The following is a 15,342-nucleotide window of genomic DNA, read 5'->3' as shown; positions in this document are numbered from 1 at the left end:
TCTAGCATCAATGATCCAGCCACACACAGGAAGTTATGTTTCTTCGTATAATCTTGAGCGAGCACGCTCGCTCTTTCTCTCTCTCTGTGCTCATCCACCCTCACCTACTTTCCCTTTCCCGCGAAACTTTCCCTTTCCCTCTACTCCACCTCCTCTCCCTCAGCCGGTATTTTTCACTACGAAAGGTGGCAACCCTAGCTGCAAGCCATGCCTGTGAATTGTGAAAACTATGGCCTGTACGAATCATTATGTGCAGGACAAGAAGTTACGTTTTTTTATGTTTCCGTGTGATATGTTATACCCTCAAAAACGCGAAGCGTGGGTTCGGGCTGTGAAAAGACAGGAAGAATTGCGAGACATGACAGCATTTCCAACCGTCCAGAAAACACAAACGAATTTGCCCAAAGCTTTTCGCAAGCTTCCCAACACAAGATTAGTACTCGATGCGACTGAAATCAGAATCCAGAGGCCATCCCGACTAAATGCACAGAGACGACCTTTTTCACATTATAAACATTAACACATATGTAAAGCAGTAGTTGGTTGCACCCCAGGCGGTTACATGAGCTTTGTTTCCCGGCTTTGGGGTGGGTCCGTATCTGATGTGGACATAGTGTAAAGTACTGGATTGTTAGATCGCCTCGAAGCTGGTGATGACGTAATGGTAGATAAGGGCTTCAATGTTCCGTGTCTCCCCCAAGGAATTGAAGTGGGTGAGAGAAGCCCAAATATCCAAGAGCAATGTTCAAAGTACAAGAGAAATTGCCAGTGCAAGAGTGCATGTTGAACGTGTGATCCGACGTGTGAAAGAATTTCACATTCTTGATCGAGCCGTTCCCGTCAGCATGGTTGACATTGCTTAACAAATGAGGCGCCTAACACGACACAGGGAAGTTACTAAGTGACTGGAGCCTAGCTAGACGGATCTTCAGCTCTTTGATATTATCTACGACATAGTACCCATTTATATACTTTTTGTATGGGATATAGTTCTCCAAGGTTCCCAGGCGGCGGATGCGTTTGGTGGGAACTTCTGAAATAAAAGCCCGCTCAAAAAAAAAAAAAAAAAAAAAATCCTGTTCACCCGAGCGCCAAGAACGGAAACGGGATGCCGTCCTATCCCCGATCATGGAAAGAAATTCTCACTCTTCTCGATCAGACCGACAAACACCCAAAGAAACAGTCAGGCAGACGACAGGAAACAAACGAAACCACTGTAATATTTCAAGAGCGTTCTAACCAAACACTCTCGAACGAAGGAAGCCCTATAGTTCCTTTCGCGTCTAACAGACGGCGCCAGTTTCTCCGCAAGTGGCAGATTTAAAAAAGACTTACTTCCACGGAGCGTCGACGGAAGTACCTCTTTCTTTCGTTCTCTGGTCGGCCAACGTCACCGGGCATTAGTCATACCATCCTTGCGGTGTTACCTGACTCTCATGGAAGCAGCTGACAACTGTTTCTTTCTATCAGTTTCTGAATAATCTGGTCCCCAATCTTCATCCATTGTTTTGTTTCGGAAATGTAACACAGCGGCTGCGACCGGAGTGGTATACTACTTGTCCACTCCATGCAGAGTGACGTCGGCGCGGTGGCTGTGGGAGAGAAAATTCTGCGATCTCCTCTCCACGTTCCTGTTTCGGTTTGATTGTTTTTTATTTGAGCCATAATTCGTCGCATGAGGAAGAAACAAAGTTGATGGCAGGTATACAGTGATTGTTACGCACCAACTACGGTGTGCAGCAATATTTTCTTCGATCGTTCCGAAGTCGAAGGTTGAGAAACCACACGGATAGAACTTTGTCTCTGGCATGGTCTGTACGCCTCACTTCACGCACTTCGTACGCCCACCTTCCACATCTAATAATTTTTTATGCAATCGATTTTTAAAAATATCCCATTTTCTAGGCCCCCGCCGACCCTAGCGCCAAGCGGTGCCGAGGAGCTCCATGAAATAGGCGGGAAATGACGCGTTGACCAGTTGCTCTATGTCTCTACGTCATAGTGCTTCCGCTCATTTCTGCTTCCGGTCTGAGCACTTAGCTCCTTGTTTACAGGCGTAGTCATGAAGACGGGAAACCAGGCACTTCCGTTGCGCGCTCGGTACTACGTCCTACGAAAATCGGGCGTGGAGGAGGCGAGCCAAGAGGGAAAGGATCTGACACGGGAGCGCAGCGTGAAGGGGTTTCGACGGAAATGTTTGGCACCCATCAATCTACATTTCAACCATGATTTTGTGCAATATTCGGGATTGGATTGGCTAGTAGACGCCGCGGTTACGTTCCACAGAGACTGCGAGCCGCCAGACCAGAACGACAGCTTCGATTAGTGTCTTGGCGAAGGAGCAATCTCAGTACGCTAAACTATGACGGCCAACTTGTCTCGCTCGCCGCCAGTCGCGTCACTAGGGCACGCGTCACCCCCCTCTCTCATTAATGGATCATTTCCTGTACACAGTATTACACCGCGCGCGCAAAAAAAAAAAGAGAGAGAGAGAGAGAAAAAAAGAAGCACTGTAACTCTTTGGCGCGCTGTCAAACATGTTCGAAATGCAATAGCATTGCAGCAGACGAAGAGCACCGACCCCCCTTCATTCCGCTTCATTGCCACCTTTACCATCTCTCTCAAGTTCGGTTCAAGACATCGTGTTCAAGGGGCAGCGTCTGGTGGCAGTCCTGTGGCAGTACCAAATGACGTACTGCCACACTGTTATGAACACCACATATCACTTCCTCACTGAGGTGGTCCTGTCTCATTCTACATTCCACTATCCTGATTCGTGGAAATGAGAAGCTTGTGTCATTTTACATGTGCTGTTTAGGACGCGTGCTCTTTGAAAGTGTATGGCTTGTCTGGCGTGTCCTTTGTCATCGTTCGTCGTCGTCGTCCGGATGTTGCAGACCGAGAGGAGACGATATGAAATCACGTTCTTTATTTACACTTGAAACTTGCTACATACAGGCAGTAAGATACTAGCGAATATCACAACACCTGGACACGATAAAATACATTCGTTAAATGCTCCGACCACTCACATTTTGGGCACTTCACACAATGTCATGCAGGAAGTGCATGACAGCCTTCACTAATATTTCTTTGCGCTAAACCTTGGAAGTGTCAACAAACTCTGCTTCGGCATCACATGAAACTTTTTCAAGCTCAGACAAGAACCGACATAAACAACGCTGTGACATCCAGTGTGCAACTGCTTTTTGAATTGATAAGTTTTGGCTGGCCGCCTGTATAATTTTTCGGATCTATACAGTGAACTACGGAGAGCTCAGATTATATTGCAGGGTATTTTTCGTTTCCAACTGTAAAAAGAAGTTATAATACCTGTTATTTTATTGTAAGTGTATTATTAACAAGCAAGATTTCATGCCACTATGGTCACTGCTGCTCTTTGGAATTATAAAACTCGCTTGACAAGCACTTTCTCAACTGTCAGAACAAAACATTCCACCTTATCAGCAAGAGAAACGCATAGAAAGTGACAGCGAAGAAATTTCACATCTTCTAATTTAGATAACAGGACACCTCTTTGTTCATACTGTAAATTGTGCCTTCTTTCTAAGCACTGCATGGTGGTAAATACTAATAAGGAATTATGATGCCGCTCTGCGTGTCACTGTCATAATTTTAGCTATTACAGCAGCTGGTGCAGCAGCTATTACGACATACCAATATGGGCAGAATATCCATGATTTTGAGGAATAATCTTGTGCTGTTTGTTCCGACTTCCTGTCTCAGCTCTCCAGAAGCAAAAGAAGTGCATTTGAAGCATTAGGGGTGCCAAAATATTTTCCTAGCTACACCACTAGTATAACCGAGATATCGTTCCGGAGTGAGTAGGCTACTCTTTCGTATAATGATAAAAATATTAAGTATGCAGTTTTCAATGACTTGCATACATATTGTTAGTTTCGAAAATGTAAAGTGTTTGGGACTAGAAACACATTAGCTTCAACAAGCCTTCGATAGATCTATCTAATATCTCAAAGTTTAGTCAGGACAGCACTGGTGATGGGTGGAGGAGGTGCACAGTGCCTGGTAATTAGCCAAGCTCATGAACAGTACAGTGTGTATACACAATCAGGAAAATTGTTGTGTCTTGTTTGGTTAACATAAATTCAGGAGCTCACAAACGGTGCGTGTTTCATGAACCCAGTAGCTGTGCACCTGCTGTGCAAGAAAATTTAAAAGTTGCACGCCTATTTACTTACATAGGACATTCCATAAGTAAGGTCAGAAGATGATACGGGGCGACTCTGGGTTTAACTTGGACCTAACCAAAGTTGGTCCACATGGTAAACATCCGGTTGAACGAGGGTTAATTTGAAAAAGACAAACCCTAAATTCTACATTTAACAGTGCGAACCTATATGAACACAGCTCAGCTTCCCAAATATCACAACTTCATGGAGCATTGTTCCTTGGTAGGAACAAAGTGTCCTAGCTGCCACTGCAAACCTGCTAGCAATGTAAAATACTCTAGCCGAATGAGAACTACCAGCATTTTGGGACGGTTCCTTATGAATATGTAAACAGACAACTTTGTAAGATTGCTATGAAGTTTGGAGTGCCTTCCAATCAAGTTGTTAACATAATAGCACTATTAGTAAAGGACCATATGAGACATACCAAGGTGCAAACAGAAAGATGTTGAGTATTGCTCACAGTGATATGCATCAATATATGCGATGGATATTGGTGTTAAAATGTAATCCATAATGTTGGATTTTGTTGATTTCTACGCGCAAAGACCTCCCAAAGTCCAATGTTGAGTGATATTACTTTGTTAACATCATTTCGCTCCTCCACACCCGAAAGCACAAATATTTTAACAGGTCTGTAAAACAGGTGCCAGTAATTCCGTAACAGAACCCAATGTGTGTCTATCATTTTCGGGTCATTCTGGAACTCTCTTTTTCTATAGATTTTATGCAGATTTACACTATGTACACAGATCATATGGAAATCGACCTAGATACACTTCATGAGATGAAGTTTCTCACAGAATAGAACTACGTACCACCTGAAGGTAATAAAAGTAAAAGTCTAGTACTTTTCCTAGTCAGGAGTGGGCATCTAGGGCATCAAACCGTAACAACTTTAACTACCTTCAAAATAGGAGCAGGGATGTGTGGAAGCATCCTTAATGACTGAGGCAAAGTGTACTTTGACAGCCATGGGTTCACGCTGCAGTAAAGGCAAGGAGAATGGGCCCTGTACACCTATCCGAACCATTCAGACACATAGCACTATCACTGCAAAGAGGCACAATGATCTCTCAATGTATCACAACCATAATATGACAAGGGCACATTGCACGTGAGCAAAAAGTGGTCACCTGACACAGAGGAATCACATTTCACTGAGGGGTGTGGCCACAGCACGTAGAAATGTGTGACACGAGAATCAAATGTCACGAGCAAAAACGTACACGTACTACATCAAATCTCGGCGAAAGGGGCGGTCGCGTCCGTTCCAGTCGATTTCGAAACTGTCGTGTCATTTAATTCCTCCCGGACCACTGACCACGTTATTTGAAAATCCCACGCGAAATAGTAGCGTAATTCGACTGTCATTCGTCGGAGTACGCACATGACAAGAGCAGACGTCGGATGTTGAGTGTGTGCCGGAATTACCGCTATTATGCTACGGCCGCCATTGTTGCTCCAATGTCGTGGCAGCAAAGATCAGAGGATGGCTGTACTTTTCCCAATCGGGTGACTTTACACCTTCCCCCCTCAGAGAGCTGCGCTCTCACACCTCGGCTTACGGAGTGACGTCACGCCGCCGAAGCTTCTGCGGCCGCGGAAGCCGCCATGAATTTTAACTTTCGTTTATTGACTATCTAAGCACTTTTTGGATGCCAAAAATTATCCGGGTAGATTCTCGGCGATGCCGAACATACTGGTACTGGTTTCATAAATGGGTTTCCGGATGCAACCGTCCCTTTAAGTATCCGAACATAAGCGATCTTCACGAATGGGATGCAAATGCATTATTAATACCGCTCGCTTCCTGTACCGGTGGACAAGTGCGAAAACACGTATCCGCATCTGGTCCTCCTCAACAATAATGTTCTTTGTGTATTTTAATGTGAAGGCAGACATTCATTGGTGGAGGTGGATGACATTTTGGTTGTGCATTGCCACATACTGCAACAGTTACCAACATGATTTGAGCACTATTTCCAAGGCTAGAATCTACGATGTTCACACAACTGTAGTTATACACAAAAACTATGAAGCAACGACACCTGTTGTAACTTAATAACACATACTGTAGACAGGCGTGAAAGAGAGTATGTTTTTCACATGGGGAACAGCTAATTGCGGTGAGCATTTGATGAGCATACCGTGGCAGGAAACGTGCCTTTTCTTCTTTTCAATGCCCCGCAGCCACTAAATGGCGGTGACACTTTGATAAACGTGTTCCATCCTGTGATGCACACATTGTACTCGGTGCCAGAGCACAGAGGAAAAATAACTATTTCTCTCGGTCATTCCTATTGGTCCTCATAAGCATGTTACTTCTACCACAGCTGCCTCTCTGGTGGGGATGCCAGCCGTCATGTCAGAGCCGGATGAGTTTTAGTATTCACGGTGATGATCTTCTATGTGTTTGCTGTAAAGCTTAGGACGCAGGTTTGTATTGAAGCAAATAACTGCCTATTACGTTTATCCGGCACATCTTGGAGCAAAGTGTCAGGACACCTTTAAGCACAATAAATATCTACGATACATGCTTTGACAGTGTAAGAGACGTAACCTAGTGTCGCTGAAGTGTAGACCTCGTAGGAACTACGTGTGAACAAAAGTTGTCGAAGTAATATGACACAAAGAGGCCTTCTCAAAATGTTCGTACCAATAGAGTCATGGATCCATATCTTGTGAACAATAAAAAGAATGAATGTGCAATATAAAATCACATCTTCTCTTGCTGCTACAAAAACAGGGGTGTGCACGTAATATAAGAGATCCAAATTGGAAGGTATGGTTTGCTTCACACAGGTCATGAATGGTAAGCGTAAAATATGTGGGCCAGTTTTAGCTCATACACTTTGAAAAGGTTACTTAAAATATCACTTGCTGTTACACTTTTTACATGTCTCTGTCATTCATGTAACAAAGCAAGCAGGCATTTTACATAACTGGGCAAGGCTACTCTCTCTTCAACAGTGCCATTGCAGACCCTGTTATAAGACGCACTTATAACAGACATATTGGTGCAATTGATACAGTTTCACTTTAAGTTTGCCTACACAGCATTAGTTGTCTCGCTTATTTTGCCTGTTACACTGTGTTCCGTATTGGTTACTGAGGTAGACGGCAAGTCAGTACTTGCTGCATTCAGATAAACTACAATTAACTTCAGCTACTTCAGAGAATACTGCTGAACAACAGCTTGCTTTGGAGTGTTGTACTTTAAGTACAATGTGCCCCATTGTGCACAAGTGCTACACTGGTAGGATTCTACCGCGGAAGAGCAAAGTGTAGAGCACAAATGGTAATAACAGGTGTGACGTGTCCTTTACATGTGGTGCTACCCAAAAATTCTCAACGTTCAAATGTTCCACAGGAAAGGAGTGCAATACAGAACCGTGCTACTAGGTGCTTTTGCGAGTCGGGATACTTGGTGTTTTGTGATTGCTGATGACAGATCTGAAGGCACGAGGGGTGTGTGTTAAATTTTGCTTCACATCGTGTTAAGTTCCAGCTCAATGCCAGGCACACGGCAAATGCAGAAACAAGCCTTATGTGATGGAGCTGGGTGTACGACCGACTCAAACCTACAAGTGGCCTAAGAGATTTTAAAATGGCAGAACATTGAGGATGACGAGTTCTATGCATGCCACAACAAGCTTCTCGAATGCAAATATTGTCAGGGTTCACGTAAAAAAAGAATGTCAACATTCTTCATGTAAAGTTTATGGGTACGACCTAGAAACCAAACAACAATCACCTCAATGGAAACCACAAATTTAGCAAATTTTGGGTAGCACCTCATGTGACAGCATTACTGCTTTAAACGTAGCAGTTTTGCTAGAGTTGTATGAGGAGACATAACAGGCTGTTATTACAGAACAGAAGACAGAATTATCTGCACTCACCCAGAATATGCATCCTTGATTTGGGATCTGAGCTATCTCATTAACCAACTACTACAAATTATTCAGAACAGAGCAGAGACGTTTACTACAGAGACGTTTGACTATTTTATGAAAATTAGTGTGACTGAACTAAAAACCAGACTGGACTCACCACACTTACAAATACATAGGCCTTTTCTTTAAATTATTTCATCAAGTTATACCACAGTCCTCAGCACTGCCCCCTATGTAAGTGTAAATAGGACATCTTATCAAACTAGACCTGCTTTACAGATTCAACACAGGGCTTCCACTATCCACTTTCATTTTCCCCCATCAGGAACCACAATTTTGGATGCGAATGATCTTCCCCAAGATATAGTGGATAGAAGTGATTTCGATGCTTTTCATAGGAAATATGGGACGCATCACACAGTTACGATCAGGATAAACCAAGCTGAAGTTTAGATGAGGTATTCATGCATGGTATGTGTTCTTGTTTATTTGTATGAATGTACAATCTTTTACTTTGAACTGTATATAAATAAGTGTGCAATATGGACATGTGCTTCTGTACGAAGAAAAAAGAAAGGATTTCAGTTCTTTCTTTGCTATGTACCTCTCTTATGTAAGACTCCATATGGGGTGCTTCAGATAATATAATGAAATGAATGTAATATGATGAAATGAGAATTATTATTGTACACGGCTATACATTTGAAAGTAGATTTTGTGTGACCAAGGACTAATTAATGCCTGATTGGCTCATGCTACGACAAGCACACACACATGAATGTGCCTTCATTTGAGCATTAATGTCTCTTTGCCTAATTAGTTCATACGCTGAATGCATTAAAATCCAGAAATGCAGAAACAATAGTTTGACGAGTCTATCTATGGACCAAAGGGGTGAAACATTCAGGCGGCGTATCTATTCATAGCTCCATTTGTCATTTTGATTCCAACTGTTTGTGTACAACCCCAATAACTGGCTTATCTAAGTCTAAAATGTGTCTCACCTTTGTGTGTTCCCACAGTGTTCTGTCTTTTTTTTTTCTCTCTCCCTGTGTTTACCCATTTGGACTGTTTTTAGAGCTGGAAATCAGTCTTCTAATGAAAAAGCACATATATACTGAAGTGAGCAAGTTTCTGAGTTGTATTGTTAGTACACATACAGTTAATTTTGGAGTAACCGTGGTTCTCAGGATCAGCAATGGGCAGGGTTTAGGCTTTACATGGAGCCCTTGCACATCAAATGCTTTCATTGAAGCACCAGATTTACCGGATGCAAATGAAAATGAATGCACATGTAAACAGACGCGCTGTTAGTGAAGAAATATAACACCATGTAATACACAGGAAGGTCGCACACACATGCCATGACTACTGTGTCGCTCTTAGGTCATAATGAAGCCTCTGTCATTAATACATAAGCTATGTGACAACACTTCACTTTGAAAAAATAGTGCAAGGAACTTGCAATCAAGTGCCCAGAGGCATTCAGAAAATCTTAAGGCTCAAGAGTCACATTGCGCCATGCATAGAGAGTAAGATTACAAATTACCCAGGATATGCATGTTCTATTGTGCCATTGACCTAAACCGAATACCACATTGCTCCTTAGTACAACCTGAAACATCGGGCAGTAAACTGGAAAAGTAGGACAATGCTAAGATACAAAAGAAAATTATTGAAAGTTTAACATGTTTTGTTGTAATACTCATTGCTCCATGGCACAATGGTGGCAAAAAAAAACCACATGCCATGCAGCCATGCCTCATGGGGCACAGAGTGCACCTGTCATGAGACATGCCTGAAATGCTAGCAATGATGGAACGATGAGCTATTCCTGAATTGCCTTTTGAGCTTCTGTCCATTTATTACTTGCCACGATGTTATGAACAGGCAAATGATGGCGTTTATTTCACGCAGTAATGGCACCAGAGAATACTTCAATTAATCCATTTCCATTAAAAGACTTCCATGAAGGGGAACACTGCACTGCGTGGTTCTAACAGGTCGGCGAGAAAACAGGCTGTACCTGCAAGGCCTTCGTACAGACTATAGGGACAGTCCGGAGTACGGGCTTCCTTGAATTCGTCGGTGAACATGTACTCCGCGAACTGCCTAGCTCTGTGCAGGTAGCGGAGGTCACCCGTGAGACGGTACAAGATGAGGAAGACGTAGCCGCTCCCTGCGATCCCATGGCAGATGCCTGGGCCCTTACGGAGAAGACCTCGTTCCCATACCACTTCTCCGCAACGGAGAGCAGAATCTAAATAACGAGGGTCTTGCCACAGAAGATATGCCTTTGCCATCAGGTATACTACACCTAGGGTGATTTAAAAAAAGCTTATACTCATGGAGTGCCACCTCAGATAGAAGCACACTGATGATTGTGCAACATTCCCAGCTGCTCTTTCCTGTAGGACAATGCCAAATACGCGCTAGGTAGCTATTACTATCAGCAATTACTCACCCGATGCTCCGTGACACCAATGTACCAGTTCATCCTGGGAGCGTCGTGGCTTGGTGACATCCTCCAGATCGCAAGGGAAATTGCCACGCGGTGTTTGCACATGTAACATGAAGTCAATAGAACTCCTCACATCCCTTTCAATTGTGGGGTCTGATGCAAGAAACCAAGGGAAGTGCAGGAGCGTGAGCAATATGGAAGACAAACCATGAGCTGCGCCTAGAAAAAACGAGTGCAGATACCGAAAGTACTTAAGCAATTAACATTGAATAAATACAGAGACTGATCAAAAAGTACCCAGAATAGATTTATGTTCTAAAAAGTAAAATGCTTGCAAATTTAACACTTAGTCATCATCAAGGTAGCTCTTTGGAAGCGGCGAGGACCCATGTCATCGCATCCATTTTCATCTCCAGGACATCCTCAAATCTTTTTTTTCTTATTCTTTCAGCTGCGCTTTGATTTTTTTCTCGACCAAAAATATATTACGCGCGCTTTCATTACACACCCCGCTGCACAGTGATCACAATTTGAAATGAAGTGTCGCTGACGACGTACATGGAGAAGGAGTGCATGTTTATTTAAAAATGCATTAAATACTTGGGGAAAGAAAACACATGACTAAGCTTCTGCATATCCGATAATGTGCCACATTATCGGAGACCCCACAGTCAATGCACGGGCTACATTCTCCGCTTGCGGAGGTATATGTCTGAGTGTCCTCATTTTGGGAGCAAGGGGATTATTCAACCCAAGGTCCTTCTGCAGGTTCCGATTGCCATGGCAACGGCGATGTACCCGCAGGCCGACGTCACGCGTGACGTTGCATGAGAGTGAAGCGCATGTTCCGTCGTCTGCTATTACGGCACGTTTCGACAAATTGCTCGAAAACGACTTGGTTATTCTGAATGAAACTTTGACGGTCGTATATGTACAGTACTTGTGAAGATAGTTGTGGCAAAGTTTCGGAATCGCCCCGGCCGTATGAGACCGTCCCTTTAAAAAGATGTTTCTGACAGTGGAAACAGCGCTAAGTGCATGTTTCCCAAAGGGAACTAGCTCGATGGTGACCAAGTTAAAAATTTTTTAGGATTTTACTTTCTTAAATGCAGAAAGGACATGAAGAACAGTGGCTGTAACAACCTTGAGATAAGATTATGTCAAAGCCTATGTTGGGTAGCTTGCATGTCCCATGACTGAAATATGTGGCACCTCCACTGACTTGACATACCAAGATATTCTGTTTCATAGTAGGCGTACATCAATGGGCATGGTGAGCGGTGCTTTCTTGAGTATTCTCTGCCTGAGTGTACCACTGCAGTGAGAAGCATTGTTGTTTTCTCTTTACTCAGTACCTGGAATCAAAATCACAGGTATGAGTCCATGTCGAGAGGTTGCTAGTTGCTCGAGGTTGCTGACCTAAAACAAAGATATAAAACTTGTTTAGTGTCGGAATTGTTAGCTACAGAGCAAACACTTTGTTATCCATATTATGCATGTTTTTATATTTTAAGTATTTTTTTTTCATCTGGTGTAAAACGTGTATGTGCATTTAGTGCAACATTAACAGAGGTTGCTGACCTAAAACAAAGATATACGACGTGTTGTTTAGTGTCGGAAATGTTGGCTACCAAGCTAACACTTAGTTATCAATATTATGCATGTTTTATATTTGAAGTTTTTTTTTTTCATCTGGTGTAACACGTGTATGTGCGTTTAGTGCAACATAAACAGAGTTTGCAGAGCAATATGGAAGAGTTTTAGTTTATCGGAAGCACTCTATACAAAAACGACATAATAAAGGAAGCTGTCAAATCAATCTGCAGCATCTGCAGCATCAAGCCAGCCCCTTCAAAGGAATAAGGCGATCAGCTTATCAAGTTTTTCAGAACCATCGTCGTTAACGCCGCCCTGCAGTCAACTAAACTCGCCATAAACTCGTACCAAGATTAGAAGCACTGAATACCTCCACATTGAGCTTGGCCCTGAGGAAAAGAAGACCGGTGAGGTACCCGGTGCGTCCCACAAACAGCTCATCGCCGCCACACTCCAGGAAATTGATAGGTATACAGAAATCTGCTACGGCAGCATACCTGCAGGTGAAAATGTATCAGCAGACATCTAGAGCAGGCTGACAGTTTTTCCATAACATCAAATCATGATCCACTGTGAGGCTGTGAAGTTTTTGGGAAGGCAAGCAATATGGAGAATCAACAAGTTGTGCCACTTGTTGACACAGTGATGATTAATAGGCAATACGGTGTCACTTTGGCGCCTCTTCGATAATTGTCTGCACTGCCTCCGATAGAGGGCTCCGATTCAAATGCGAGTTGTTATTGGTGGGATGTTCGCGCAGTTACGTTACCTGGCAATGAAGTTGTCACATTCGTTTTGCCTCCCAAGCTCCTTAGATATCACAGCGGCCAGGGCCCATACTCCGGCGTTGCCGAGCAGAAATGCCGCTTGAATGGAGCGGTCTCCGCGGACGCTGGGGTGGTCGGCGTAGCTTAAGGCGTGGCTCATATAATTATGCGCCCTCGTTAGCAGCTTGGATTTTTCGTTGACAAAGTGAGGACTCTGAGCAATCCTGTAGGCCATGTAGGCGACGCCGGCAACGCCGACGTAAAGGCCGCCGTCACAGTCCTCGAACGAAGTGCCTTGATGAGTAAACACACGTTGCACTGTGTCACGGCAGCGCTCGACCCATAGTTCGCGCTCCAGAGGTATCGGTGTCCCATCGTAGTCCGGGAGGTTGTTGACAAAGTAGCGTTTCGGCTTCGACATGATACTGTCCGCGACGGTGTTCAAACGGTACACAATTGAGTTACCCAGCCCTGCGATTTCTCCTGGTTTGTCTCCTCGAGAAGGAAAGTGGGCGAGAACACAGGAGAACACTCGGAGAAAAGCACGACTACTCCGTGCCACCATCAACTCCAACCCACCGACTTCTTGGAGTGCGCCGATCGAAAGCGGGAGATTAAAAAAAAAAGAAAAACAAATGTGGCGCCGTTGACCCACTGTTGCTTGGCGGATGTTTGCAGTTTCGGTTTCGGTTTCAGCTAATTGAGCTGTAGCGTACCAAAAATTGTTTTGTTTTATTTTTTATGGCAACGCTTGGAGCACATGACTTCTCTCACATTTTGACAGCTTGTTTGTACTGTAATCGCTTATTGTGTTCCACGGCTCTGGTACTACCAAAGCCGTGAAACACAACAGCGATTGCAGTACAAACAATATGTATGGTATGGTATATGCGAATGGTAGGCTCTGGTGGTATTCATGGGCTGGGTTTCTTTCCTCGTGTTTCTCATCGAGGGTAGGATGAGTTTGGAACGAAGATAGGCTACTATGGAGCTCCGTACAGAGCCAGAGGTGTCGAGTTGCCTTGATGCCGTTCTTGAAATACTCTTCGAATCCACTTTGAATAGATGCTGCACGGATTGAGACGTTCCAAGCTTGACTGGCTTGGTGCATGTCAGTGAACTGTGGCAGTTGGAAAGCCTACATCCGACAAAGGTGCTAAATATCGCTTCTCGTTACGCTCCACTGAAATAGGAGCTTGATGAGTTATGCACCTTATCAGCTTACAATTAACGAAAGCTATAAACAAACGAAGAATTGCAGTACGTGATCGACCAGTGACGTAGCCAGAGGGGGATTTCCGGGGTTCAACCCCCCGAGATCGTACCTTTGGTAGTGCATTTGGGAGAGGGTGAGATCCGCCTCCCCCGTGTAAGGTCCCCTTTGGAAATATATTTCTGGCTACTCCACTGTGACCGACACACACATATTACCGCCGCCCTGCTTAAATTTTATTACACGGGCTTCGACCAAGCCTACTTCATAGCTTTGTACTGTGGCTGCCAATAATCCAGGCTTCACAGTCATACTTTCACCAGGTAATCTCGTTCGATGAGCTCTACGATGACGCTGCTGCAGATGGCCCTCGGTGGTTCGGCATGCTTACGAGTACGAGTGGGCAGTAATAATAATAATAAATAATTTTGTATTATAATACAAATGCTTACCAGAAATCAGTGTTATAGTACATGACACTTTAATTTTGAGATATTATAATAAATTTAATTAAGAGTTATAACACATAATACTAATAGTCAAATACTGCCGCGCGTGTAATACTAGTAATACATTTCTGTACGTACCCTGGGGGTTCTCAATAAAGAAATACATTGTGCATTACTTACTGAAGGTGATTATTGCCGAACCACGTTTCATTTCAGGCGGATACATTTTAATATGTCCTCTAATTCTATTCGGTCTTAGAAAAAGGCTGGAAAGTGAGAATAGCCTCACGGACCTGCCTGAGAGATACGCTGATCAATTTCGAGCACTTTGACACCTACCTCTCAGTGTGGCCAAGTCTCGAGTTCGTTCAGAGTGGACGAAAAAAAGAAAAAAGAGGAGGGTTAGTATGCGTCCTGGGCCGACTTCAAGGGGAACTCTTCCGACATTCGTCTGGAAAGTCTGCCAGAAAACCCAGGGAAAACCCAAGACAGCACAGCCGGTGCGAGGATTCAAACCCGCGCCACCTCCCAGTCTCCGCGTAGAAAGCGGCCACCCTATTTTATTTTATTTTTTTTATTTGTGCCGGTATACCTGGAGGATCCCACCGGCAGTTACAAGAAAGAAGGATACATGGCAAAACAAATGGTACTTTACTTCACCCACGAAGGTAATGCGCAAGAACGTTCTTGAATATACTTGGTAGTGATGAGCAGCGTCCGGGGTAGGTCATTGCAAACAACCATAG

The 15,342-nt window shown here is 43.8% G+C and overlaps 1 protein-coding gene across 1 annotated transcript; it reads right to left on the bottom strand.

Moving 5' to 3' along the window:
* Positions 1-2,914: 2,914 nt before the first annotated feature.
* LOC135401052 (lanC-like protein 3) lies at positions 2,915-13,554 on the bottom strand. The gene is made up of 5 exons (XM_064633188.1): positions 12,937-13,554; positions 12,538-12,664; positions 11,803-11,926; positions 10,575-10,790; positions 2,915-10,427 (listed from the first exon to the last, which is right to left on the bottom strand). Exons 1-5 carry the CDS (start codon positions 13,497-13,499, stop codon positions 10,066-10,068), a joined length of 1,392 nt encoding a protein of 463 aa, XP_064489258.1. The 5' UTR covers positions 13,500-13,554; the 3' UTR covers positions 2,915-10,065.
* Positions 13,555-15,342: the final 1,788 nt, after the last annotated feature.

The sequence above is a fragment of the Ornithodoros turicata genome, chromosome 7, assembly GCF_037126465.1.
Source record: "Ornithodoros turicata isolate Travis chromosome 7, ASM3712646v1, whole genome shotgun sequence".
NCBI classification, from domain to species: Eukaryota; Metazoa; Arthropoda; class Arachnida; order Ixodida; family Argasidae; genus Ornithodoros; species Ornithodoros turicata.
This window is presented reverse-complemented; position numbering and strand designations above follow the sequence as displayed.